The sequence below is a fragment of the Crinia signifera genome, chromosome 6, assembly GCF_055691185.1.
Source record: "Crinia signifera chromosome 6, ASM5569118v1, whole genome shotgun sequence".
Classification (NCBI taxonomy): Eukaryota; Metazoa; Chordata; class Amphibia; order Anura; family Myobatrachidae; genus Crinia; species Crinia signifera.
The window spans coordinates 35,032,837-35,058,810 of record NC_139222.1 but is presented as its reverse complement, the minus strand read 5'-3'; the positions used below and the strand labels follow the sequence as shown (position 1 = coordinate 35,058,810).

At 44.2% G+C, this 25,974-nt stretch overlaps 2 protein-coding genes across 11 annotated transcripts in view; both read right to left on the bottom strand.

Moving 5' to 3' along the window:
* LOC146007513 (uncharacterized) overlaps window positions 1-25,974 on the bottom strand; it is a 218,458-nt gene that overhangs the window by 53,767 nt on the left and 138,717 nt on the right. The gene's annotated exons all lie outside the window — the stretch shown is intronic.
* Window positions 9,493-25,974, bottom strand: part of LOC146007517 (uncharacterized) — a 35,191-nt gene continuing 18,709 nt past the window's right edge. For 3 of the 6 annotated variants that reach the window (XM_083145938.1, XM_083145933.1, XM_083145934.1), the window contains 2 exons: window positions 19,344-19,457; window positions 9,493-12,024 (listed from right to left, as the gene is read on the bottom strand). In XM_083145938.1, the coding sequence (XP_083002064.1) occupies window positions 10,829-12,024; window positions 19,344-19,457 (1,310 nt within the window). In that variant the 3' untranslated portion in view covers window positions 9,493-10,828. The remainder of the gene's footprint in view (window positions 12,025-19,343; window positions 19,458-25,974) is intronic. The other 3 variants (XM_083145935.1, XM_083145936.1, XM_083145937.1) reach the window with 3 other exon arrangements.

Sequence of the window (25,974 nt, the reverse complement as noted above, 5' to 3'; positions counted from 1 at the left end):
TTTGGTCACATGTGAGGCATTGCCGTACTCGGGAGAAATTGGGGCACAGATTTTGGGGTGCTTTTTCTCCTTCATACCTTCTGAAAATGAAAAATTTTGAGCCAGAACTGCATTTTTGTGTAAAAAATTTAATTTTTCATTTTCACTGCCCAGTTGTACCACAATTGGTGAAACCCCTGGGGGTTTGAAATGTACACTATACCCCTAGATGAATTCCCTGAGGGGTGTAGTTTGCAAAATGGGGTCACTTGTGGGGGGGTTCCTAAATTTTAGCATTTTATGGTGCCTAGAAACCTACATGGTGCCTAAAAAATAATCTCATAAAAAGGAGGCTCCAAAATCAAGTAGGTACTCCTTCTATTATGAAGCCTGTGGTTTGGTCAACGTGCACACTAGGGCCACATATAGGATATTTATGAAAACAAAAGAATTGGGGGAATCAATTTTTAGTCACATTTCTCTAGTAAAATGTACTGTGTTCCTTAGAAAAATGTATTAAAATTGCAAATCTGCAAAAAAAATGAAATTTTGAAATTTTACCTACACTTTGTTTTAATTCCTGTGAAACACCTAAAGGGTTAACAAACTTCCAAAATGCTGTTTTGAATACTGTGAGGGGTGCAGTTTTTGAAATGGTATCATTTATGGGGGTGTCTCACATACAAGTCCCTCAAAGTCACATCAGAACTGAACTGGTCCCTAAAAAAATCAGTGTTTGAAATTTTCTTGAAAATTTGAGAATTTGCTATTCATATTGTAAGCCTCCTAGTGTCCAAAAAAATTAAAAGGAAGTTGAAATAATGATGGAAACATAAAGTAGACATATGGTCTATGTTAGTTATTAACTATTTTGAGTGGTATGATTATTTGTCTCACAAGCAGAAAATTTAACATTTTGCAAATTGCAAAATTTTCCATTTTTTCACGAAATTTTGGTATTTTTCACAAAAAAACACAGACTGTATCGACCCAAATTTACCACTAATTTGAAGTACAATGTGTCACGAAAAAACAATCTCAAAATCACTGGGATAAGTAAAAGCCAAAAAAAGTTATCCCCACTTAAGTGATACATGTCAGATTTGAAAAAAAGGGCTCTGTCAGGAACGCAAAAACTGGCTCTGTCAGGAATGGGTTAAATAAATTTATGTTGGTGTTTGTGTGTATGTACTAAATTATGTCCATAATTAGTTTGATCTGATTTTTTTACCATGTATACCTACCCTGATGTTATGTGTGATGTTTTAATCGAACATTCATGCATTTTCACTATGTGTTATTTAACTAAAAAACAAACACATTCACACAGCAATCGTTACCCCTCACCTCAAATTACAAATATAACTTACATTACACATCTGTATGTACCTACCCTTACAAACCCTATAACATATTTATGATTAAAAACACAGCCAACTTCTAACTCAACAAAAACTTTTATTTAGTACAAACATAATAAGGGGGGGGGGGGGGTGGAATAAAAATAAATTAAATGAGGGCCTCCAAACGTAAAAAAAGAATATTCAAATAAAATAACGTGAGGAATATCTCCCGCAAAATGTTGTCCACCTCCTCCTGGTGCTGTTCAGTGTCTGTAGTGAAGGGGAAAAACACATTATAATTAATATATCATATACATAAATGTTTATTGCATTGTAACATAATATGAATTTGTGAGTTAAGTGTGAAGGCCACATACATTTTTCCACTACATTGAAGATGGGTATGCTGTAAACATGGTCCAAAATACTATTCTGTTGACACACACATACTGTACATATTACATACAAATAAAAAAATTACTCCTTATTGGATGAATGTATGCTGTATCCCAATTGGTAGTTTGGTTTTGGGGGACTGTGGCTGGTGGAAGGGGATGGCGAAATTTGGTGGGCCCCAGCTGGACCCATTGTCTCCTCCTCCTCCTCCTCTTCCTCCTCCTCGTCTGGCTGCTCCTGGGCTGCCTGCTCCCGTGCTTCTATGCGTGCTCTTGCCCGTGCTGAAATGTTCATGTTGATGGCATAGAAATCGAAGATTGGGTTTCATAAAAAAGGGGGAAAGAAAAATTCACATTAGTCATGCTCATAACCTTCCAAATTATCATTGCTGTTATATTTCAGACATTTATCATGCAAACTAATTGATATGCTACACCCAAAAACTGAGCAACTACTTAAACCCCCCCTATACACCCCATATACACCCATATACACCCCCTATACACCCCATATACACCCACATACTCAGGAACATATTTATAAAAAGTACAGAAAACATTGCAAAAAAACGCAGACATACTAGTAAATAAAAACTTACATCGGGCAATATGGCGGCGAAGTGTAGAAAGCAACACTGGCTGCCGCCGGTGCAGGTCAGACCAGCGCCGCTCAACTTGGGCCAGGCTTCTGTGGACGCCGGTCCGGGCGTAGATTAGCCGGCGGGCAGCATTATATGCCCGCCGCTTGTCCATGTTGGACACATATGGGCCCCTGGGCCCCAGGCGCCGGTCCATGACCTCAACCAAGGCCAACAGCTCCTGGGTAGAAAACGCCCTAGCCCTGGTTGAAGTCATAGTGGCAATGGCGCAGTTATTAATTGCAGGTACATATATCACTTTTGGTGCTTGCTGATTGGTGTAAAAAATTGTTTGTTTAGTATTAACTTTATTAATCCTTCTTACATTAACAAACTGGATGCGAATAGAAACTTACGCGGACCGTTCCGATATACACACACCATAACCAACAGCATGCATTCAATGTATAGAGAGGAACTGTATATACAGTGTGCGTAAAAGAATACACGCAACCGTCTACTAATAAATACGCTGCTAAAAGGGGCACAATGCAACATGTTGGTGTATGACAATTTCATACTCATTACATATGTAAGGAAAGCATTATAACGTGATGTTTTGAAATGTGACTCACAAAGCATACACGAACTCCAACCGATACCAGCTGACAACACTCATCATTGGAATGACAGGTGCACACATTTCACGATGTAGCACACAATGCTCCACAACCTGTGTATGTGCATATACAGGTGATTGATCAGGTGCGTTGAGACCTGCGTAATTTAAGCGGCAATTATCGGCGGGAAATATCGGCGTACATTAGCAACTACATTGCGGGGAAAAATATACGCCCCCTTGTTCATGGCGGGAGATTAACATAAAAATATTCAGTCAGATGCAGGCCAGAATTGCTGCAAACATGTCTAACTCAGACGATTCCGCAGCTGAGGACGCTCTACAGAGAGCTACAGCAGAATCCCTGCTTGAAGCTTTGCAGAAGAGGGAACAGGAGCGGAGAAGGAGGGCTCAAGAGAGAAGTAGCCTGCAAGACCAAGCGGGCCCCTCACTAACAGGCCCTGTTCAACCTCCACCAGCTCCACAAGGGCCAAGCAACCAGCCAGAACAAGAGGTTGCATCTCTCCAAACAGGTGTGACCCAGCAGGTGCATGGTGAGAGAACTGGGGCCACCAGAAAATGAGCTGCAACATCTAGGGTGAGGACTGAGCAGGATACCACCACCAAAAAGAGAAACCCTGCATTTGTAGAGGCAGAATTAAGAATTTTAGTGCCCAGAGCACGCGAATGGATCGAATTGCCAACCAGGAAGCCGGGTGCCAGTGCAAGGAGAAACCTTTGGGACAAGATCACAGAGGAAGTGAACCAGGTGTCACCAGTGGTCAGAGATTGGCTAGCGGTGAAGAAAAGGCAAGTGTGTTTGTCCCCCTGATAATGTCATATGTGTGTACATATGTTACATGTATGTTTTGAGAATAATAGAAAGGTGTGTTTGTAGATAGTGCTACACTTCAATGTCACATGTGAACACAACCATGTCTAATAACCCACATTGATATATGAAACATGCACCATTGGTGTGATGTGAGGTTATGGGCACAGTTCTGCTCATGTGAAGTATGTGATGGGACAAGAGAAAGTGTGTTTTTGAAAGAGTTGTTGTAACATGTTCCATATGATGCTACTGAAACAAGAATGAGCAAACTGTGCACATGTAGCTGGTGAGAAACTACACATCCCAGTATGCCATCCCATAGTTCAATTACTCCATAATAACCACACTGTCAAGCTATGGTGGAATGTGTAGTTTCACAACAGGTGGAGGTGCATAATTTGGCCATGGATGATGTCATTTCTGCATAGTGATCTATGTATGTGCATTTAGTGGCCTAATGAATGAGATGAGACACTGAAATGCCTCCTAATGGAGACATTAATGTGTGTGTGGGACACATATGGCTAAAAAACATAAGATCACCCACACTAGGAAATGTCACGTAGCACAGTGGTGCACATATCTCATGGTGATATTTGTATTTTTAAACTTGTAGGTGGACAGACTTCAAAACGACACTGAAGAGGAAGATGACTGACCGGTACAACCACAGCATGTCCACCGGGAGAGGTCCTATGCCAGATAATTTGGAGTATACCCCCCTGGAGCAGGACGCCTTGGACGTCATTGATGTGGCCGAGGTCAGGGGGATATCCAATATGGATAGTGAGCTCCCGGCGGAGGTCTTTGCTGCTGCTTTTGATGGTAAGTCACAGTAATGCATTGTATTTTGAAAGATATTTTTTTGAGCGTATGTGATGGTGACATTGTTTTCAATTATTATCCTAGAAGAAGCAGAAACCCAGGATGAACCGGCAGCATCTTCCTCTGCAGAGCCACAGGTGGAGCAAGTGGTCCAGCCTCCACCAAGACGACACCCCCAGCCACAGGAGACATGGGATGAGAGCGTGATGGTGATGCTGGAGAGGATCGAGCAGCAAGGGGTGGATGCTGCGATCCGTCAGCAGCAGGTTGGGGAATTTCTGGCGGATTGGAAGGCCACAAACAGGCAGCAGTGTGAGGCCTTCAACCGCATGAATGACACTCTGGCGGCTGGCATGCAAAGCATTGGCCAACACCTCAGCCGCCAGAATGAAATTCTTGCGGAGCTGCTGACCACCGCCAGGTCCCTAAGGGACAATCCCCCATCTGCTGGCCCACCCCAAGCTGCTCCCCAACCTTCCACCTCTGCTGACCCTTCTGTGTCCACTAGGGGAAGCCATCTGAGCCAAAGGCTCCTGTCCCCAAGGCCCCATCTAAAAGGGGGAAAAAAGGGCCCAAATAATGAGACCTGGTTCACTTCCTCTGTGGTTGGACCCCAAATGTTTAAATTGCACTGGACATCCACTTCCTGAGTTGGCCATCGATCCATTTTCGTGCCATGGGCATTAAAGTTCTTATTTTGACCTCTACAAATGCAGGATAAATTTTTGGTGGTGTGTATCTTGCTTAGTATTCACCCTGGTTGTTGCAGTACGTATTCTGGTGTCCCCATTTCTTTCACCATTGCATTTGCAGGGTAACACATGTTTGGAGATATGCAACCTCTTGTTCTGGCTGTTTTTTTTTATTTTTGTGTCTATTTTATTTGTTTATTTGATTTATGACATTAAAGTGTCAAATAAGCTGTGATGCTGAACAGCAAATAAATTTATTTTACCAATTAAAACAAAATTGTTGTATGTGTAATTTCTTGTGTGAAACAAATACTAGATTTATGTGTACTTACTGACCAGGGTATTTTTGAACATTTGTTGAAGTGTGGTAGAAGTTTCCCATGTGTAACCCTCTCCATGGCCATTCCCATGTTCCTATCCAACTTTTCCCTGCTAATTAGTTTGTTTGTTAATAGGTGAGAAAGCAGTTTGTGTGCAGGTGAGGTAGCTCCTACAGTAGTAGGTAAAAGCAGGTCCAGAACAATGCTTTCCTCATGGAGTGGGTGAGGCAGACAAACAAGGGTCAAAAGGTACATTTGTGTAGGAATGCATATGTGTCCTCCCTAAAAAAAGATGTGTGAATCGGCCAAACATGATAAAATTGCTTGTGAACAAACATGTATAACTTTTTAAATATATATGATTTTACAGTGTCATAAGCAGATGTAGGAATCCTTTGTTAGAGAGATGTGAGTGCAATAATGTGATTGGTGGCATCTTACATCCAGAGTGTAGTAAGATCCAATTCATAGCAGATCAGATAGTGGTACAGTTCTGTATTTTGGGTATACAAAGATTGTGTGCAAAATAGTGGGCATGGGCTTAAAACATTGCTGAAACATACTTTGTAGGTGTTAGATGTGGTTTATGTTATTGTATCATAAATACAAAAGCTATGTTTGTATTAGAGTGAACACGTTGACACATGTCGACTTGTGTAGATTGAGTGTGCTACTGTGTAAAGTCTATGAAAGCACGTAGTGAATGTGTCTAACTGTTTAACAAATACCTACCTTAGCATATATAAGCAGGTCTTAAAAAGATTCTTACCTTAAATTAAACAAACCTTTAAATGTAGAGAAGTATAGAAAGATAAGCTTCCAATGTGTTTGAGTGCTGTGTGTGGCTTGCAGGTAGTGAAATCATGGTTTGGACTTAATAGACTGCAGCATTGCTTATTACATTCAGGTGTATGTGTTTGAGTAGTAATCAGCGTTAATTAGCAAACCCAGGCGCACGCAGGCATGCGGTATCTGTAGGGGTGGTCTGAGCTGGCGGTTGGCGGCCGCCTGTTTTGTGTCCGAAATGAACGGTGCTTTAGGCGATCGTGCGGTAGTAGCACCGCTCATTTTTGGTGCACACCCCCGTGTACGCCCATATTTACGCCCATTTTCCCTCATTATTTCGGCCGCTCCCCTCAACACGCCCCTATGCCGCCCCCAATGCCCGTACTCTCGCGTACAGGTTTTTTCGCACGGAGAGACCCGTCCGTAAGCGTTGTGGAGTGTTCGCGCCTGTGCATTAGCGAATGTACGCATGCGCAGATCATGAAAACCACCGGAACGTACGCGTACGGCCCGGCCGCACCAACCAGAATAAGGCCCTAAGTCAGAAATGTTGATGGGGATCAGTTAGCTACTGGGCGTCCATGCTACTGACACTGCGCACCCGGGGCTCTTATCCCTGTTGGTCCAGTGGAGAATTGGTGTATCCAAATGCCCGCTTGTCAGTGCAACCTGGCTGTCGCCACATTGGACCGGCCGAAATCACACACACAGTTGCGAATGACTACTTGGATGAAGGAGTAACAGCACAGGCATCCCCCGGGATGCCCTGCTGTATACTCAGTGAAAAAGAGAATTAAAACAAATCAGAATACTAAATAAGGTCACGTAATGCAGCCCCCCTTTAGAAAGGTGCACCTGGCTCCTGCCAGCACCAAAATAAACTGAGAGCTGGCTTTCTTGGGCGGTGTAGAGGGGAGGAGGAGCCTGGGCTGCCTGGAAGCAAAGCTTAGCCTGATTGGTACCAGGACCATCCTCCAATCCTACTACCCAGCGTCAGCCCTGTGTCTCCTATGGAGTAAAGAACAAATTGGATCAATTTGCCCTTGAGAGCCCCTCGCCATGCTCACATGCGATTTATTGCATGTATTTCTCCTGGGGAGCGGCTGCAGCAGGAGGGGGGCAGGCAGTAGTAGCGGCTGCAGCAGGAGGGGGGCAGGCAGCGGTGTCCGGCCAGCTAGTGGTGGTGGCGGGCAGCTGGTAGTGGCAGGCAACGGGGTCCGTTGGAGCAGTGGCTGGGATCTTGTAGTGCAGCCGCATTTTGCCGGGTGGTGGGATAAGGCTGCAGAATATTTTCAGAGCTCAGCCAATAAACGTCTGGCCAGTCATTTAAAAAGGACTAAATAAAATTACAAGATCCCAGCCTCCGCTGCTCCGCCGCTAGTTGGCTGGACCCCACTGCTCGCCTCCCACAGCACGGGGAGGGAGGTCCTTGGTCGGACAGGCAGCAGGTCTGACCATTTGATTAAATCCAATGCGCACGGGCCCGAGCATCGGACCTGAGGGGACATCAAACTGAGCCAAGTTCAGTTCACGGCCGGATTTGTCGGAATCGGCTCAGTGTATGGGCACCTTTAGAAATCTAGAAAACATTATGAATCTATATCATCATTCAATCACTATCCAGAAGAGGATCAGCTCCTTTCCTTGACAATGTGTATTCATGCCAGCTCAACTATTTAGCTAATGGGGAGTTGGCTTTAAGGGAATAGGAACAAACCCAAAGTTTCCATCAAGAAGGCATGGTGGGTCTTTCGAACAATTTTAGTAAGGGCAGGGGAGAAGGCTTTGTCCATTCCTGTGCAATTACTGCTCTGGAAGCAATAAGGATGTGGCCTAGTATATAACAACCTGCGATAGACAAAGTGCTAGGATAAATATGTAATAAGGCCAATGAGGGCGACATAGGTATATGGATGCAAAACTACAATCTGTCCAGAGCTGGAGGATTTTAGGACATGACCAGAAAATATCTTCTATTCCACACAATTCCTCCAACATTGATTAGAGATTGTATGCAGCTTAACAACCACCTGTGGATCTTTTACGTGTCAGTCAGTAATGAGTACACCTGCCAGGTGATGGTAACTGTATCAGTCAGTAAGGAGTACACATACCGGGTAACCTGGGAAAATGTTGATGAGTAATGAGTGCACCTGTTGGGTGACCAGGGAACATGTCAGTGATATCCTTTCACACTTGCAAAAATATCCTGGGTTCTTGGACATGAACACGCATCAACCCAGGATTTAGGTCCGTGTGAAAGGGTCTGGTCACCGCATCCCGTGTTCAGCATTCCGGGATTTCTACCCAGGTCCCGACCTGGGTAGACTCCAGAATTGACACGGGATGCGGTCAGTGTGAACGGGTATTCCGAGTCAGCGTGACCCAGATCCCGTTCACTGCAGTGAAAATGCGCCGCTGGAAGGTGCTGACATCTCCAAACACCGCCCCGGCCAAGCCTCCAGATGAGGCTAAGCATCTCCAAGCATCTTCAAGCACCGCCCCGGCCAAGCGCCCAACTTCATTCCGGGTCGGGTGGTCAGTGTGAAAGCACTTGCAAAAAGGGTCGCACCCGGAACATAGAACCCGGCTAGCAAGTGTGAAAGGGGTATTAGTAATGAGTACACCTGCCGGGTGACCTGGGAAAGCATCAGTGAGTAATGAGTGCACCTGTTGGGTGACCTGGGAACGTGTCAGTGAGTAAGGAGGGCACCTGCTGTGTGGCCTGGAAATGCAAACGGTTTGGGGGGTGCTGAGGACTGAGTATGAGAACCAATGACAGACACAATAATAATTATGACTGGATGCTGCTACACCTGCATCTGCACTGTGGGAACACATTATCTCCCAGCTCTGACCCCAGTGACAGAGTAACAGATCCCACACTATGGGGCTCTTGTGGAGGTGGCCGGGAGTTGTGTCTAAGTACCGGATGCCAAATGTGATCCATAAAAGCTGCGTGGTGCTGGGCTCGTGGGCTGTGAGTACCACGGAATGTGGCCGGCTCGGCAACCCCAGCACATGCATCTCCTACATTGGTGCCGGGGGTGTTACAAGAGACGCAGATTCCTAGTGATGGCCCAAATATCAGTATACACCACACACATTACAGTACAGGGTCACAGTGTATTTAATACATATAATGCAGAGAGGCTGTTATACAAAACAAAAAGCAGTTACAACAATAAGGTTATATAATGACTCAGTAATACATATACCAGCTGCTGTTCCATATACAGTCAGACTAGGAGACATGAAGTCTTATTGTACACTGATCGCTCAGGTCTCTGTAACCATGGCAATACATCACAGCAGCAATAGAACTGTAACATTAGCATAAATGGTGCATTTCAAACTGAGCAGTTATCTGCCAGACGGTCTTTATTTGCAACATAGAAATACAATGTTCATTTCTTGATTTCTGTATCACCAGGTAATATAGAACTTGGAGATTGATACACAGTGTTTCTAAAGCAGAGAATTTATTAGACAGCATTTACAATCACTGGTTAAATACCATTTTGAACAGTAATAAACGGCGTCTATTTTCTATAGAGTGAGATACCAGATAGTGTCAGCAGATTTTCTTATTGTGACAACCTCAATATTTCGCAGCGTTCTGCTAATAGGATATTTGTAAATATCCGTCAAATTATTTGTGCCATTTCTCTGTTACAGAAGCATTCAGTGTGCACATTGAATTCTTGTACACACTATACAACTTATTTACACAAAATGCTTACTGGATAGATTGTGAGGCATAGTGCTACACACTCCTATTATATGTTTAATGTTTTTTGTATGTTATGTTAGTATCTACGTGTGTCCATTTTAGTCTTATAAAATTGTTTAATAAATTAAAAGCTAAGTTTTAAAACTTTTTTCAAGAACAGTGCCCCCAGCAAAAGAGAGTACTTTCTCCTTTTCCCTACTAGGGAAGCGTTTCTATCAGCCCCTGTAGTGCTAAAAAACAGTGTAAAGAGGTTTCCTGAGGAAACCTCACACCGAGCCTGCTGCTTGCTAAGAAAAATTACTAAAATAAAAATTTTCTAACTAACTCTAATCTGGCTGCATTACGTAGCCCCATAGCCTATGTACCCACTCCTGTGGGCACCTTAAACGAAACTGAGGTCTTCTGGGATGCAGCAGGGGAGGAGCCTGCATCTTAAAAGAATAGTATAGGTGCCTTGGCTCCTCTGGACCCGACTACATCCCATGTTTAAGCTGTGTCACCAGGATGGACGAAATAGAAATTACTTTTTTTGTGTGTGAGTTTTCTGGTGTCTACAAGCACCTGATTTATATGAAAAACATTTCCCACATTCAGAGCATGAAAATGGTTTCTCGCCTGTGTGAATTCTCTCATGTATAACAAGATATGATTTGTGTGTAAAACATTTCCCACATTCAGAGCATGAAAATGGTTTCTCAGCTGTGTGTGCTCTCTCATGTATAACTAGAGTTGATTTAAATGCAAAACATTTCCCACATTCAGAGCATGTTTCTCACCTGAGTGAATTCTCTCATGTGTAACAAGAGATGATTTGTGTGTAAAACATTTCCCACATTCAGAGCATGAAAATGGTTTCTCACCAGTATGAATCCGCTTATGTGTAACAAGAGCCGATTTAATTGCAAAACATTTCCCACATTCAGAGCATGAAAATGGTTTCTCACCTGTGTGATTTCTCTCATGCGTAACAAGATATGATTTCTGTTGAAAACATTTCCCACATTCAGAGCATGAGAATGGTTTCTCACCTGTGTGATTTTTCTCATGTGTAATGAAAGATGATTTAATTGCAAAACATTTCCCACATACAGAGCATGAAAATGGTTTCTCATCTGTGTGATTTCTCTCATGTGTAACAAGAGCTGATTTAATTGCAAAACATTTCCCACATTCAGAACATGAAAACGGTTTCTCATCTGTGTGTCTTCTCTCATGTTTAACAAGATATGATTTGTGTGTAAAACATTTACCACACTCAGAACATGAAAATGTCTCATTTGTGTGTTTCCTTTGATGTTGCAAAAAACTAAATTTATGTCCAAAACCTTTCCCACATTCAGAACATGAAAATGGTTTCTCACCTGTGTGAATTCTCTCATGTGTAACAAGAGATGATTTTTCTGTAAACCATTTCCCACATTCAGAGCATGAAAATGGTTTCTCACCTGTGTGACTTCTCTCATGTCTAGCAAGACATGATTTCTGTTGAAAACCTTTCCCACACTCAGAGCATGAATATGGTTTCTCACCTGTGTGAATTCTCTCATGTGTAACAAGAGATGATTTATGTAGAAAACATTTCCCACATTCAGAGCATGAAAATGGTTTCTCCCCTGTGTGATGTCTCTGATGTAAAACATAATCTAACTGATGTATAGAACGCTTACCAAACTCAGAACTGGAGGATATTGTATCATATTTATGGTCTGTACTGTGTATAGTAATGTTTGATATATCAGAAGGTTCCTCATGACTAGAGAGGCCAGATGAAATATCTGCACTGTGAAATGTTGGGTGTGTATTGGGGATATTGTTTTTTTCTTCTGGAGAATCTTGTCTGATGATCTTATCTTCTATTATAAAACCTGGAGACACAATGAGATCTCCCTCTGAGGTATTCCTGCTTGTGCGCCCATCTACTGGAAACAGATGAATGACAGACAGAATTGTTTACATTGAGAAGCAAATGATCATGGATACTTAGCACTCTCTTAAACTGAACATGTCTAATGCTGCGTACGGTACTTGTTTCCTAGCACGGCCACAATCTTGTCCATCGTGTATCTTTAAGTTAAGGTACACGATGGACGCGATGGACCCGATTTCCTTTGAAATCAGGTCCATTTTGCCGGCAAAGGCAAAATCGGGTCCATCGCGTCGGTCGTGTGCATTAACATGGCACGTGACGCGACCGACGCGATGGATCCGATTTTGCCATAGGCTTCAGTGTTAAAATAAGGCAATTTCGAAGTCTAGATTTAGACGTCTAAATTCAGACTCCCTGCAGTCCTGCGCACCGCTGACAACCCGGCAATTTAGAAGTCTAGATTTAGACGTCTAAATCCAGACTCCCTGCAGTCCTGCGCACCGCAGACGACCTGGCAATTTACACTCCTCCGGCAATTTAGAAGTCTAGATTTAGACGTCTAAATCCAGACTCCCTGCAGTCCTGCGCACCGCAGACAACCTGGCAATTTACACTCCTCCGGCAATTTAGAAGTCTAGATTTAGACGTCTAAATCCAGACTCCCTGCAGTCCTGCGCACCGCAGACAACCTGGCAATTTACACTCCTCCGGCAATTTAGAAGTCTAGATTTAGACGTCTAAATCCAGACTCCCTGCAGTCCTGCGCACCGCAGACAACCCGGCAATTTACACTCCTCCGGCAATTTAGAAGTCTAGATTTAGACGTCTAAATCCAGACTCCCTGCAGTCTCCTCCTGCAATTTAGAAGTCTAGATTTAGACGTCTAAATCCAGACTCCCTGCAAACCGCTAAGATGGGGGCATCTAAATTTAGTAGGGTCTAGGGGTACACTATTAAACCTGTTCACAATGACACTAGTCGACGTAACAGCTGTCGACCTTGATAATTCCACTATCCACGCCAACCCGAAGCGTGGCGAGCGCAGCGAGCCCGCGAGGGGCGGCGGTACACGTCCTACGACCTTTTCATACCCCCACTATCCACGTCGGCGTGGAGTTGATTTTATAAAGTGTGGCGAGCGCAGCGAGCCACCGAGCCCGAAGCGTGGCGAGCGCAGCGAGCCCCACGAGGGGACACGGATACCTTCACAGGTATCCGCGTCCCCTCGCGGGCTTCACAGGTATCCGCTGCGCTCGACACACTTTATAAAATCAACTCCACGCCGACGTGGATAGTGGGGGTATGAAAAGGTCGTAGGACGCGTACCGCCGCCCCTCGCGGGCTCGCTACGCTCGCCACGCTTCGGGTTGGCGTGGATAGTGGAATTAACAAGGTCGACAGCTGTTACGTCGACTAGACCCTACTAAATTTAGATGCCCCATCTTAGCGGTTTGCAGGGAGTCTGGATTTAGATGTCTAAATCTAGACTTCTAAATTGCCGGAGGAGTGTAAAATGCCGGGTTGTCTACGGTGCGCAGGACTGCAGGGAGTCTGGATTTAGACGTCTAAATCTAGACTTCTAAATTGCCGGAGGAGTGTAAATTGTCAATGTGAAAATCGGGTCCATCGCGTCGGTCGCATCGCATGCGATTTGGTCGCATGCGATGCGACTGACGCAATTTTTTCCGACACGACCAACCCGATCAAAATCGGTGTGGCCGTGCTAGGAAACAAGTACCCTGCGTACACACTGGCCGATATATCGCTGGTCCGTCAGTCATAGGTCTGTTAATGATATTGTTCAGACATAGCACTTCAGCTATGCAACACAGCCGATGGTCAACATACCTAAAGCTAGATGGTGCATCGTGCTGTGTGCAAGGCAAAAAAAAAGGATATATATATATATATATATACAGAATATCCAAAGGATAGGAGAGGCAGCACTCCTGATGAAACTTTAAAAGTTTTTTATTTCATATGTCACCTGACATTTAGTTAGTATATAGTACTGGAGTACAACTGCAACTGATGGAATACGCAGGTACAACAAGACATGGGTTTCAGATCAATGAATGGAACATAATCACCATTATGGCAGTCAACGGAGCCCGTTTCGGCTTATCCAGCCTTCATCCTGGACTGACCCACACTAAATCAGTGCTCCAGACACGTATATATAGCCGTCAATAATCAGGTTAATTCACACCACACTGTGTAGATTATTAGGTCCAATTGCGCTACTCCGTGTTAATGTGCATACATATCACCGCCTCCCGGATCTCCAAATATGGAGTATCCCGTCTGTGTTCCAATCAGGGGCTGTAGAACAGTGCACACCTCCGTGCGTGTCACGGAGCCCAGCCTGTGTGACGTGGGCGTGCGTCCGATGCGTCATGACGTCATCGCGTATCCACCCGCTCGTCTATATGCCGGGGAACCTCCGTGTCAGGAAGATTACTCCTCCCTTAACTCGGCGTCATGTTGACGTATTGCTTAGACAACTTGTTGTTACGTTGCCCTGGTAACCCGCTGCCACTAATGCAAGCTGCAGTAAGCAGAGCCATCAGGGCCGGGTCTCATCAGGTTTAAACGTACCATTGTAAGGCAGCTGTCTGGTACAGGTATTAATCCAAGGCACCTCCTGGTATCTCGTAGCACCGGTCAGTTAACACCATTCAGTGTCACCCACCGTGCCGAGCCTCATCAGGATTCGGGGATAGCGGTCTGTAACCATTAGGGACCACCTGGAAGACCTCGGGCATAAGGAGGTAAAAAGTGTACATTGAGAAAAGGGTAGGGGTAATTTGGATGGCATATGCATCACAATAATCAAAGAGCCGCGCAATCTATGACCACCAATCAATAATAGTTTGTAAAAAGTATACATATATAGCCAAATACCACAAATATATAAAGGAGAAAAAATTTAGAGAAAAAATCAGCAAAAAGTGCTGAAAAACGTAAAAAATATACAGATATATAGGGAAGCATGTCACAACCCGGCGCGGCACCAGACCTGGCACCGGCTACTCACCCCTCCGCGTTCACCGGTCCTGGCGCCGTGATGGTGCGGGGCTGGCTGGAGGCAGGCGGCGGATAGTCCGGAGGCTCCCCAGTCTATTGGCGGGTCCGGCAGCAGCACAGACGCCGGCTCCCGGGACTGGGCGCAGCCATGTTGGGAAGGTCACGTGATCGGCACTCAGTGCTTCTATTTGATACCTCCTCTCTCCACTAGGGGGCCGGACCTTGCTGGGCTGAGGTATAAATTCCAGGAGGCTCTTAGCCTCATTGCTGGAACAACTCGTCAGCTGTCAGCATCTCTCTGCAGCTCCTGGTTGTGTATGGTTCTGCTGATCCTGCTCTCCTGCCGAATCCAGCTCTCCTGTCCCAGCTCTGATCCTGTTCCTGCTCCTGTGTGTTAACCCGTTCCTTCCTGTGATCCTGATATTCCAGTTCCGTCAACATCTCCTGTAGCCGTGTCGGCAGTCTTCAGTTTCAAGCCTCATCTTTTGGACAAGTTGTCAGTTTACGTTTAAACCAAGTTTGGTCCTTTTCAGTTCTCATTTATTCTAAAGCCAAGTGTGCCGTTTTCAGTTACAGTAGCCATCCGGTCAAGTCGTCAGTTCCTCCGTCAGCATTCTCCGGTTTACGTCATTCACATCTCAGTTTTGCCTCAAACATCCCGGTACTCCCTACGACCCTCCTACTCCTGTCCTGATCCCTACCCTGAGCGGCTCATCCTGTCCGCTCCATCTAGGGCACCCGTGGGTGCTCCAAGTGAGGGGCCGCGACCTGCTGTCCAGACGCAGCGAAAACCAAACTTCCTTGCGGGGGTCCCTGGAGAAGACCGCTGGGCAGTTAGACTCCGCGCCCTCACTTTGGAGTATTCGTCAAAACCCACTGCCCAAAATATATGCAGAGGTCGTATATCCAACCTGCCAAGTTCCAAGGGCGTTCCGCCCCAGTCTCGCCTGAATCTGAACCTGAGGTGGGTCCTCAAGATCCTCCGGCCGTGATAAAGCATTGCATGAGATATCCATATCTCCCAAGAGAAAAGCACCCATATCAGGGGATATAGATGACAGTCACCATATGTAGTATAGTTAATTATCATTCAACCACTGGGGGACGTGTTAACTTGAAGACGATGGTTCCAAATCATGGACTGAGGGTGATCTTTTGTAAGAGAGCGGTTGGAGATCTATAGGAAGGATGACAACGGAAATTCTTCATTTAAGCCAAAGGGTGATAAGGTTTTTAGTTTCTTTATCCATTGGCATTCTCTTTGGAGAAGAATTTTATGTCTATCACCCCCCCTCCGCAACGGCGGTATGTGATCTACCGGAATATAGAAAAAGTCTCGTAGAGAGTGTCCTGCTTCATGGTAGTGGCGAGCCACTGGTGGGGTGGCTTGATCAATGCCAATTAATGCCTTTTTAATTGAGGACCTGTGCATGGAGATCCTCTCCTTGACCATTCTGATGGTCTTACCGATGTAGATTTTTTTACACGGGCACAAAATGGCATAAATTACAAACTTAGATTCACAATTCAACCGGTGGAATATTTTATATTTTACACCCGTTTCAGGATGTACAAGGTGTGCTCCCGTGATGACAAAGGGACAATTCGCACAACCTGTGCATTTGTATGCACAGGTTGTGCGAATTGTCCCTTTGTCATCACGGGAGCACACCTTGTACATCCTGAAACGGGTGTAAAATATAAAATATTCCACCGGTTGAATTGTGAATCTAAGTTTGTAATTTATGCCATTTTGTGCCCGTGTAAAAAAATCTACATCGGTAAGACCATCAGAATGGTCAAGGAGAGGATCTCCATGCACAGGTCCTCAATTAAAAAGGCATTAATTGGCATTGATCAAGCCACCCCACCAGTGGCTCGCCACTACCATGAAGCAGGACACTCTCTACGAGACTTTTTCTATATTCCGGTAGATCACATACCGCCGTTGCGGAGGGGGGGTGATAGACATAAAATTCTTCTCCAAAGAGAATGCCAATGGATAAAGAAACTAAAAACCTTATCACCCTTTGGCTTAAATGAAGAATTTCCGTTGTCATCCTTCCTATAGATCTCCAACCGCTCTCTTACAAAAGATCACCCTCAGTCCATGATTTGGAACCATCGTCTTCAAGTTAACACGTCCCCCAGTGGTTGAATGATAATTAACTAGACTACATATGGTGACTGTCATCTATATCCCCTGATATGGGTGCTTTTCTCTTGGGAGATATGGATATCTCATGCAATGCTTCCCTATATATCTGTATATTTTTTACGTTTTTCAGCACTTTTTGCTGATTTTTTCTCTAAATTTTTTCTCCTTTATATATTTGTGGTATTTGGCTATATATGTATACTTTTTACAAACTATTATTGATTGGTGGTCATAGATTGCGCGACTCTTTGATTATTGTGATGCATATGCCATCCAAATTACCCCTACCCTTTTCTCAATGTACACTTTTTACCTCCTTATGCCTGAGGTCTTCCAGGTGGTCCCTAATGGTTACAGACCGCTATCCCCGAATCCTGATGAGGCTCGGCACGGTGGGTGACACTGAATGGTGTTAACTGACCGGTGCTACGAGATACCAGGAGGTGCCTTGGATTAATACCTGTACCAGACAGCTGCCTTACAATGGTACGTTTAAACCTGATGAGACCCGGCCCTGATGGCTCTGCTTACTGCAGCGTGCATTAGTGGCAGCGGGTTACCAGGGCAACGTAACAACAAGTTGTCTAAGCAATACGTCAACATGACGCCGAGTTAAGGGAGGAGTAATCTTCCTGACACGGAGGTTCCCCGGCATATAGACGAGCGGGTGGATACGCGATGACGTCATGACGCATCGGACGCACGCCCACGTCACACAGGCTGGGCTCCGTGACACGCACGGAGGTGTGCACTGTTCTACAGCCCCTGATTGGAACACAGACGGGATACTCCATATTTGGAGATCCGGGAGGCGGTGATATGTATGCACATTAACACGGAGTAGCGCAATTGGACCTAATAATCTACACAGTGTGGTGTGAATTAACCTGATTATTGACGGCTATATATATACGTGTCTGGAGCACTGATTTAGTGTGGGTCAGTCCAGGATGAAGGCTGGATAAGCCGAAACGGGCTCCGTTGACTGCCATAATGGTGATTATGTTCCATTCATTGATCTGAAACCCATGTCTTGTTGTACCTGCGTATTCCATCAGTTGCAGTTGTACTCCAGTACTATATACTAACTAAATGTCAGGTGACATATGAAATAAAAAAACTTTTAAAGTTTCATCAGGAGTGCTGCCTCTCCTATCCTTTGGATATTCTGTTTCTCTACAAATTCTTCAGGCTGTTCTGCACCCGCTATGTCAGTAAATTGTAATGAGTGCTTACTCCCCCAAGGTTTCTCATATATATATATATATATATATATATATATATATATATATATATATATATCACAGAACACGATGTACCACTAAAAATTTATTGTCACAAGCCCGTGGAGTGCCGCCTCTTAATCTCACCACCCTGCGGGGAGACACTGTGGGTGTTCTGTGTTATATTGCCATTTGGAAGGCACCGCGGCATTACACCATTTATCTGGAGTGCCGATCATCCAATCTCTACTATATATATATATATACACTTGTAGAATGAAGCGGCACTCCAATCGATATAGCAGTGAACAAAAGCTCTTTTATTGGCAACGTTTCAATACGGGTGTATTATCTTCAGGCTCAAAAATACAAGTGATGCAAACAACATTTATAGCGTGCAGGTGTCACATGCGTCAGAGGGTTGGTCTGATGAACCACCCACTCACGCAACAACGTGTAGGTGTGACCAGCCCATCGGACACAGACCAATCATAGTCTGCTCCCAGTGCAGGCCCCCTTATCCAACATACATAGAAAACAGCATACAATTATTTAAAAAACAGAAACAAGGGTATAGAGTGTACCGCCAATATATAACAAATTAGGAGGGTCATATCAGACCCAATGTGTCAATAAATATAAAAAAAAAAAAAATATATATATATATATATATATATATATATATATATATATATATATATACATACACACACACACACACACACACACACACACACACACACACACACACACACACACACAAGTGGAGGGATAGGCACTCCCAATGACAGGAATCAGCTGCGGCGGGTGCCCTCACAAAGGGGGTACATAGAAGCCAGGGGCGCGGCACTCCAACCTTTTCTTTATCAGCGATAAATAACACGCAGGACTGCAGTGTATATATTAACGTTTCAAATATTTAAATTTGTCTTCAGAATAATACAGACATAAAAAGAGACATACCTTTATAGTATACACCATCACCGTAGTCAGCGTGCAGGAGCGGGACCACCCACCCGTCCACGCGCCGGAAAGGAGTGACGTCATCTTGCGGCGCCCGCAACCCTACGGCGCAGCCTGACAACGACACATAAACAATCACCATAACAACAAAGCGGAACTCATGTACTGAGAGATATAGCTCCAAAACAAACAGCAAAATAATGACAATAACAATACACAGTAAGAATATAAAGCAACAGTATCACTATAGATAAATATAGCCGCAGTATAAAAGACATGTGGGGACAGTTATGAACCCACGCAGAGTGGCTGGATTTATTTAAGCGCAGAGAACGAAAGATTCTCATTTAAACCATAAGGTGCTATAACATTAAGTTTATAAATCCAGCGTGCTTCAAGTCTGAGTAATTTTTTTGATCGATCCCCACCTCTAATAGAGGGGGGCACACAATCGATCATTCTGTAGCGAAGGCTATTAAGCGGGTGACGGTTCTCAGCGAAATGGCGTGCCACCGGCTGTTCGCTGTGACCACAAGCAAGAGCTTGTTTAATGGCACTACGGTGATTACCCATACGTTCTTTAAATTTTCTATCGGTTTTACCGATATAATTTAGACTGCAGGGGCAGATTATTTGATAAACAACATACATCGAATCACATGTGAGACGATGTCGTATGTTGAATTTTTCCCCCGTATGTGGATGGGAAAACGAATCACCTGGGAGTAAGAACTGACAAGTGACACAGGAACATTTGATGCAACCCAGTTTGGGTATTCCAAGAAATGTGGGTAAGGGTTTTGTTTTGGGCATCTGAATTTCAGTTTTTACTAACATGTCACGAAGGTTGCGACCTCTCGAGTAGCATGGCATAATGTTTTTATTAGAAAATGGTAAGCTGCCATCACTTTTGATAATGGGCCAATGTTTTTTAACTGAAGATATAATATGTGGGGAATTGACGTTATATTTATTAACCCATGCCATGCGGGTATCCGAAGTATTTTTTACTTTAATGTTTTTATTAACCGCTGCTGATTTAGACTCCTCAAGTAGTTTAGCACGGTCCAAAGCAAGAACCCGTTTCTTACAATCCTCCAGTACCTGTAGAGAATAACCTCTAGTAATAAATTTCTTTACAAGATTTTCCAACTGCTGCATACAAATATCCATATTATTGTTAATACGGAATATTCGAATCATCTGAGAGTAAGGTAACCCATTTATCAGATTTTTTGGGTGGCAACTTTGGGGTTTAAGGAGTGTATTCCTATCTGTGATTTTAGTATACACAGATGTATTAAGGCTGTTATCAACTAGTTGAATATTCACATCAAAAAAGTGCACTTGATGTTTGCTTATTTCAAAGGTGAATTTAGTGGGATTCTCACGGGTGTTGTATGTCTGGATCGCTTCAGACAAAATCTCACTATTACCACACCAGATGACCAGGAGGTCATCTATATATCTTTTAAAAAAATAAATGTGGGGTGAAAGTAAAGGATTAGAGAAAAACAAATCAAATTCAACAGAAAACATGTATATATTAGCATAGGCTGGTGCCACCGAAGATCCCATGGCACAGCCACGAACCTGTAAATAAAATTCATTATTGTAAACAAAAAAGTTGTTAGTAAGAATTAAGTCCAGTAAACATAGGATAAATTGAATTTTATCGGTATTAAATGCACTTTTGGTCTCCAAAAACCTTTTAACCGAACACAGTCCCATATCGTGTGGAATGGTGGTATAAAGGTTAACCACATCAATGGTTACCAGATGACAATCATCCGGTAAGGTAGGTAACGTTAATATATACACTGCAGTCCTGCGTGTTATTTATCGCTGATAAAGAAAAGGTTGGAGTGCCGCGCCCCTGGCTTCTCTCTATATATATATATATATATATATATATATATATATATATATATATATATATATATATATATATATATAATGTATAAAAAAGACAATTATCAAATAGACTAACAGTGTACATAGTACCTAGACATTACCAGTGCGAAGTACATATGCTGACCATATCGCTAGTGCAGAATTTAGAAGCAGATTATATCGGTGTGCCAGAACACATCTGAATTTAAAATACTCATAACAGGACCCCAATACCTGAGTACTCATTTAGACCCCGAGGGGAAGTTGTACCTAGTTTGCTATCCAGCGGGCTTCACATTTCAAAAGCAACAACCCCCTGTTACCCCCTCTGGGGGACAGGGGAATGTGATCAATCATCCTATACTTCAAGGATGATAAATTATGGTTAAATTCCAAGAAGTGCATTTCTAATAGATGACCTGTGGGCTGCCATACGTTCCTTAAAGGGACGCTCCGTTTTCCCTATGTATGACAGCCCACAGGGACAAATAATTTGATACACTGTAAAGGGGGTGTTACACGTTAACAAGTGTCTAATAGGGATGGACTTGCCAGTCTGGGGATGATTGAATGAGGCACCAGGGATCATAAATGCACAGGTGGTACACAAACATCTTATGCACCCCACCCGGGTGCGTTGTCTATTGGTATTACTGGCGGACGCATCAGATTTAACCAGGATGTCTCTAAGGTTTTAAAGTTGATAAGGACTATGATCTACAAACAGTCTACCAATGGACGAGTCCATTCAAGGACCGTGATAACAAAAAACCTTTTTTTCGCTGAGGATATACTAATACCACTGAGCAACAAAGCTCCACAGATTTCAATTCATCGAACAGCGAAGCAAGCGGTCGTACCTCCAGAAACCCCAGGAACCGCAAGGCTGTCATCCCTTTAGCGGTGACCACCCGGGCCCGGCTCGGAGGTGCAGAAGCTTCACCCGCCGCGGACAACAGAACCGCCGACAAGAGAGCAAGCAAGCCACCGAAGCCCAGAAAACCTTAGTGGTGAATTTATCATCACATATCCTCACCGATTCTGAGACACAGATATTGTCCCGTGGACTGTCCTTTATTCCATCTACTTGCCACAACGACCTTGAATGGACTCTTGACCAGCATCGCCTCTCCCGGCAATTGCGCCTCAAGGAATTCTTTAATAAATCCAGTAATCTACTGTACGAGACTGTGAGTACTGATATACCCCCCAGGGACGCTATTCCTCCCCAATTACGTAAAATCTTGCCCCGCTCCACATTTGATCCTGTGTCTCAAAATGTCACTATACAGACGTTTTCCTCTGTCACCAACTTTGAAGTTGCCAATAAAGTTAAGAAGCATGATATTGTTCCATTGAATGTTAGCAGGGAAGAACGCAGGGCTCTCAAGGCATTGTCAGACGACAGATCACTAGTGTTCCGTCCTGCCGACAAGGGCGGAGCACTGGTGATCATGGATGTCGACAAGTATGAGGCCTCGGTTATGACACATCTTAGTGACGACAGTACGTATCTATGCCTTAGGGGTGACCCGACCAAAATGTTTGTAACCGAGTTACACAATGTATTGCAGCAAGCGGTGGATTCTGGCACTATATCTGAGGTGGTAATGAAAGCTTTATTGCCCTTGTATCCTCTGGTGCCACAATTCTATTGTATTCCTAAAATACATAAAGCCTTGGAGGACCCCCCTGGCCGTCCCATCGTGGCGGCCCGGGGTTCCCTGATGCAACCCACATCCATCTATATTGACAGCCTGTTGCAACCTTGTATCAGAAAACACCCCAGATATTTGCTTGACACCACTGCCTTGCTTAACAATGTAGCTAAACTGTCTAAGTTTACCACCTATGTTTCTATGTTTTCAATTGACGTAAGTGCACTGTACACGTCCATCCCGCATGCCCTAGGTCTATCAGCATTGAGGCGTTTCCTCAACGGTAATGCTGATTACCAAGGCCCAGATGTCAATTTGGTCATTGACCTTATGTCCATGGTTCTCACAAAAAAATTTTTTTATATATGGGGATCGATACTACCTGCAGCTCATGGGCGTGGCTATGGGGGCGGCGGTGGCCCCCTCATATGCCAACATTTTTATGTTCGAACTTGAACAAGAGCTATTTTTTAATAACCCGGAGACTGCAGGTAGGATCATACAATACAATCGTTATATCGACGACCTCCTGATTTTTTGGGAGGGTCCCTCGATAGACCTCAGTAATGTGATTGATAATCATAACCTTACGGCTAGCACCATCAAATTCACTTATACGCACAGCCAAAGTGAAATCCATTTCTTGGATGTGTTATTACAGATTCAGGATGGGGCCATACACACTAGGCTCTACTCCAAGCCGACCGATAGAAATAATCTTTTGGCGTATAACAGCTGCCACCCCAGATCCACAGTGAGAAGTTTGCCATACTCTCATTTACTTATAGTTAAAAGAATAGTATCCGACCCGATAGTGGCTAACACCCAGATGGATCAAATGGTTGAACGTTTTGTCCATCGGGGATACCCACTTCGGGAACTGAAGGCATCTAAAGAAAAGGCTATGTTGCTGGATAGAAATGTCTTACTTAACCCTGTACCTACGGCTAAAAGTACTGAGAACAAACTCCCATGGGTTACCACCTATAACCATCATAGTCCGGATACCACTCAAATTGTGAAACATCATTGGCCATTGGTTCAGGCCGATCCTCATCTCGGTCTGGCCCGTACCTCAATTCTACCCAGCTACAAACGGTCTAAAAACCTTTGAGACATCCTGGTTAAATCTGATGCGTCCGCCAGTAATACCAATAGACAACGCACCCGGGTGGGGTGCATAAGATGTTTGTGTACCACCTGTGCATTTATGATCCCTGGTGCCTCATTCAATCATCCCCAGACTGGCAAGTCCATCCCTATTAGACACTTGTTAACGTGTAACACCCCCTTTACAGTGTATCAAATTATTTGTCCCTGTGGGCTGTCATACATAGGGAAACGGAGCGTCCCTTTAAGGAACGTATAGCAGCCCACAGGTCATCTATTAGAAATGCACTTCTGAAGAAAAAGAGCGACCAGCCGGTCGCGCGGCACTTCTTGGAATTTAACCATAATTTATCATCCTTGAAGTATAGGATGATTGATCACATTCCCCTGTCCCCCAGAGGGGGTAACAGGGGGTTGTTGCTTTTGAAATGTGAAGCCCGCTGGATAGCAAAACTAGGTACAACTTCCCCTCGGGGTCTAAATGAGTACTCAGGTATTGGGGTCCTGTTATGAGTATTTTAAATTCAGATGTGTTCTGGCACACCGATATAATCTGCTTCTAAATTCTGCACTAGCGATATGGTCAGCATCAGCATATGTACTTCGCACTGGTAATGTCTAGGTACTATGTACACTGTTAGTCTATTTGATAATTGTCTTTTTTATACATTTATATATATATATTTTTTTTTATATTTATTGACACATTGGGTCTGATATGACCCTCCTAATTTGTTATATATTGGCGGTACACTCTATACCCTTGTTTCTGTTTTTTAAATAATTGTATGCTGTTTTCTATGTATGTTGGATAAGGGGGCCTGCCCTGGGAGCAGACTATGATTGGTCTGTGTCCGATGGGCTGGTCACACCTACACGTTGTTGCGTGAGTGGGTGGTTCATCAGACCAACCCTCTGACGCATGTGACACCTGCACGCTATAAATGTTGTTTGCATCACTTGTATTTTTGAGCCTGAAGATAATACACCCGTATTGAAACGTTGCCAATAAAAGAGCTTTTGTTCACTGCTATATCGATTGGAGTGCCGCTTCATTCTACAAGTCTATATATATATATAGGATATAGATGAAGAAACGTTTGCGGTCTGAAAGCAGCATCGAAGGCCCGGTACCGTCTGTGGAAAAGGACCTACCAACACCTGAGTCCCCATACCTAAGAGTGTGATTACAACCAAAACCACCTTTTCTTTCACAATATTATCCTGAGGCTCTCCAAATTCTGGCATTATGGAAAACAAACGGTGACTATTGATCTAAATGTCATTTTTTGACTAATACATGTTTTTAATGTATCATTATTAAATTGTTATTTTCTTTGCCATACACCTCACCATTTTGGATTAATTGATATCTTAAATTGATGTTTCTCTTTCCTCCACTAGGTGACACTGGAGAGTTACAGTGGGGAATAGAAGGTGACCACAGGGAGCTTGGGCACTTTAGAATAAATTAACAGTGACTAACTCCTCCCCTTCTACTTCCTCTCCTAGGCAGTCTTAGCATGTGCCCTGCGGGAGCTGGGTGCGTTCAATGCTCACTACTGGGCTTTTTTATTTTAATTATGATCTGCAATCAGCATGAGGACAGGCAGGTAGCCCCCTGTCCCTACCTGCCTGCGACGAGGGCGCTGTCGGCGGGTCCGGTCTCAGCTGCATGCAGCTTGCCTCCGGTACCTGGCTGCAGGATCCACAGATCCTGAGATCCCGTCGCCGCTGCTCGCAGCGCGCCTCGAGGACCAGTCAGCACGCCGCACCCGACAGCCAAGGCAGGGGTAAGTATAGCACTGATCCCCCGTTAGCGGGGGATTCAGTGTAAAAGACGCGGCAGCGCACTTTTAAATACAGCGCCATTAGTGAGGAGCGGAGTAGAGCGCGGCATGCTGGGTACTTCCGCTTCCTCCTTCTTCATAGGAGCGGCAGCCATTGAAGCAGCAGCGTGATCCGCGGCT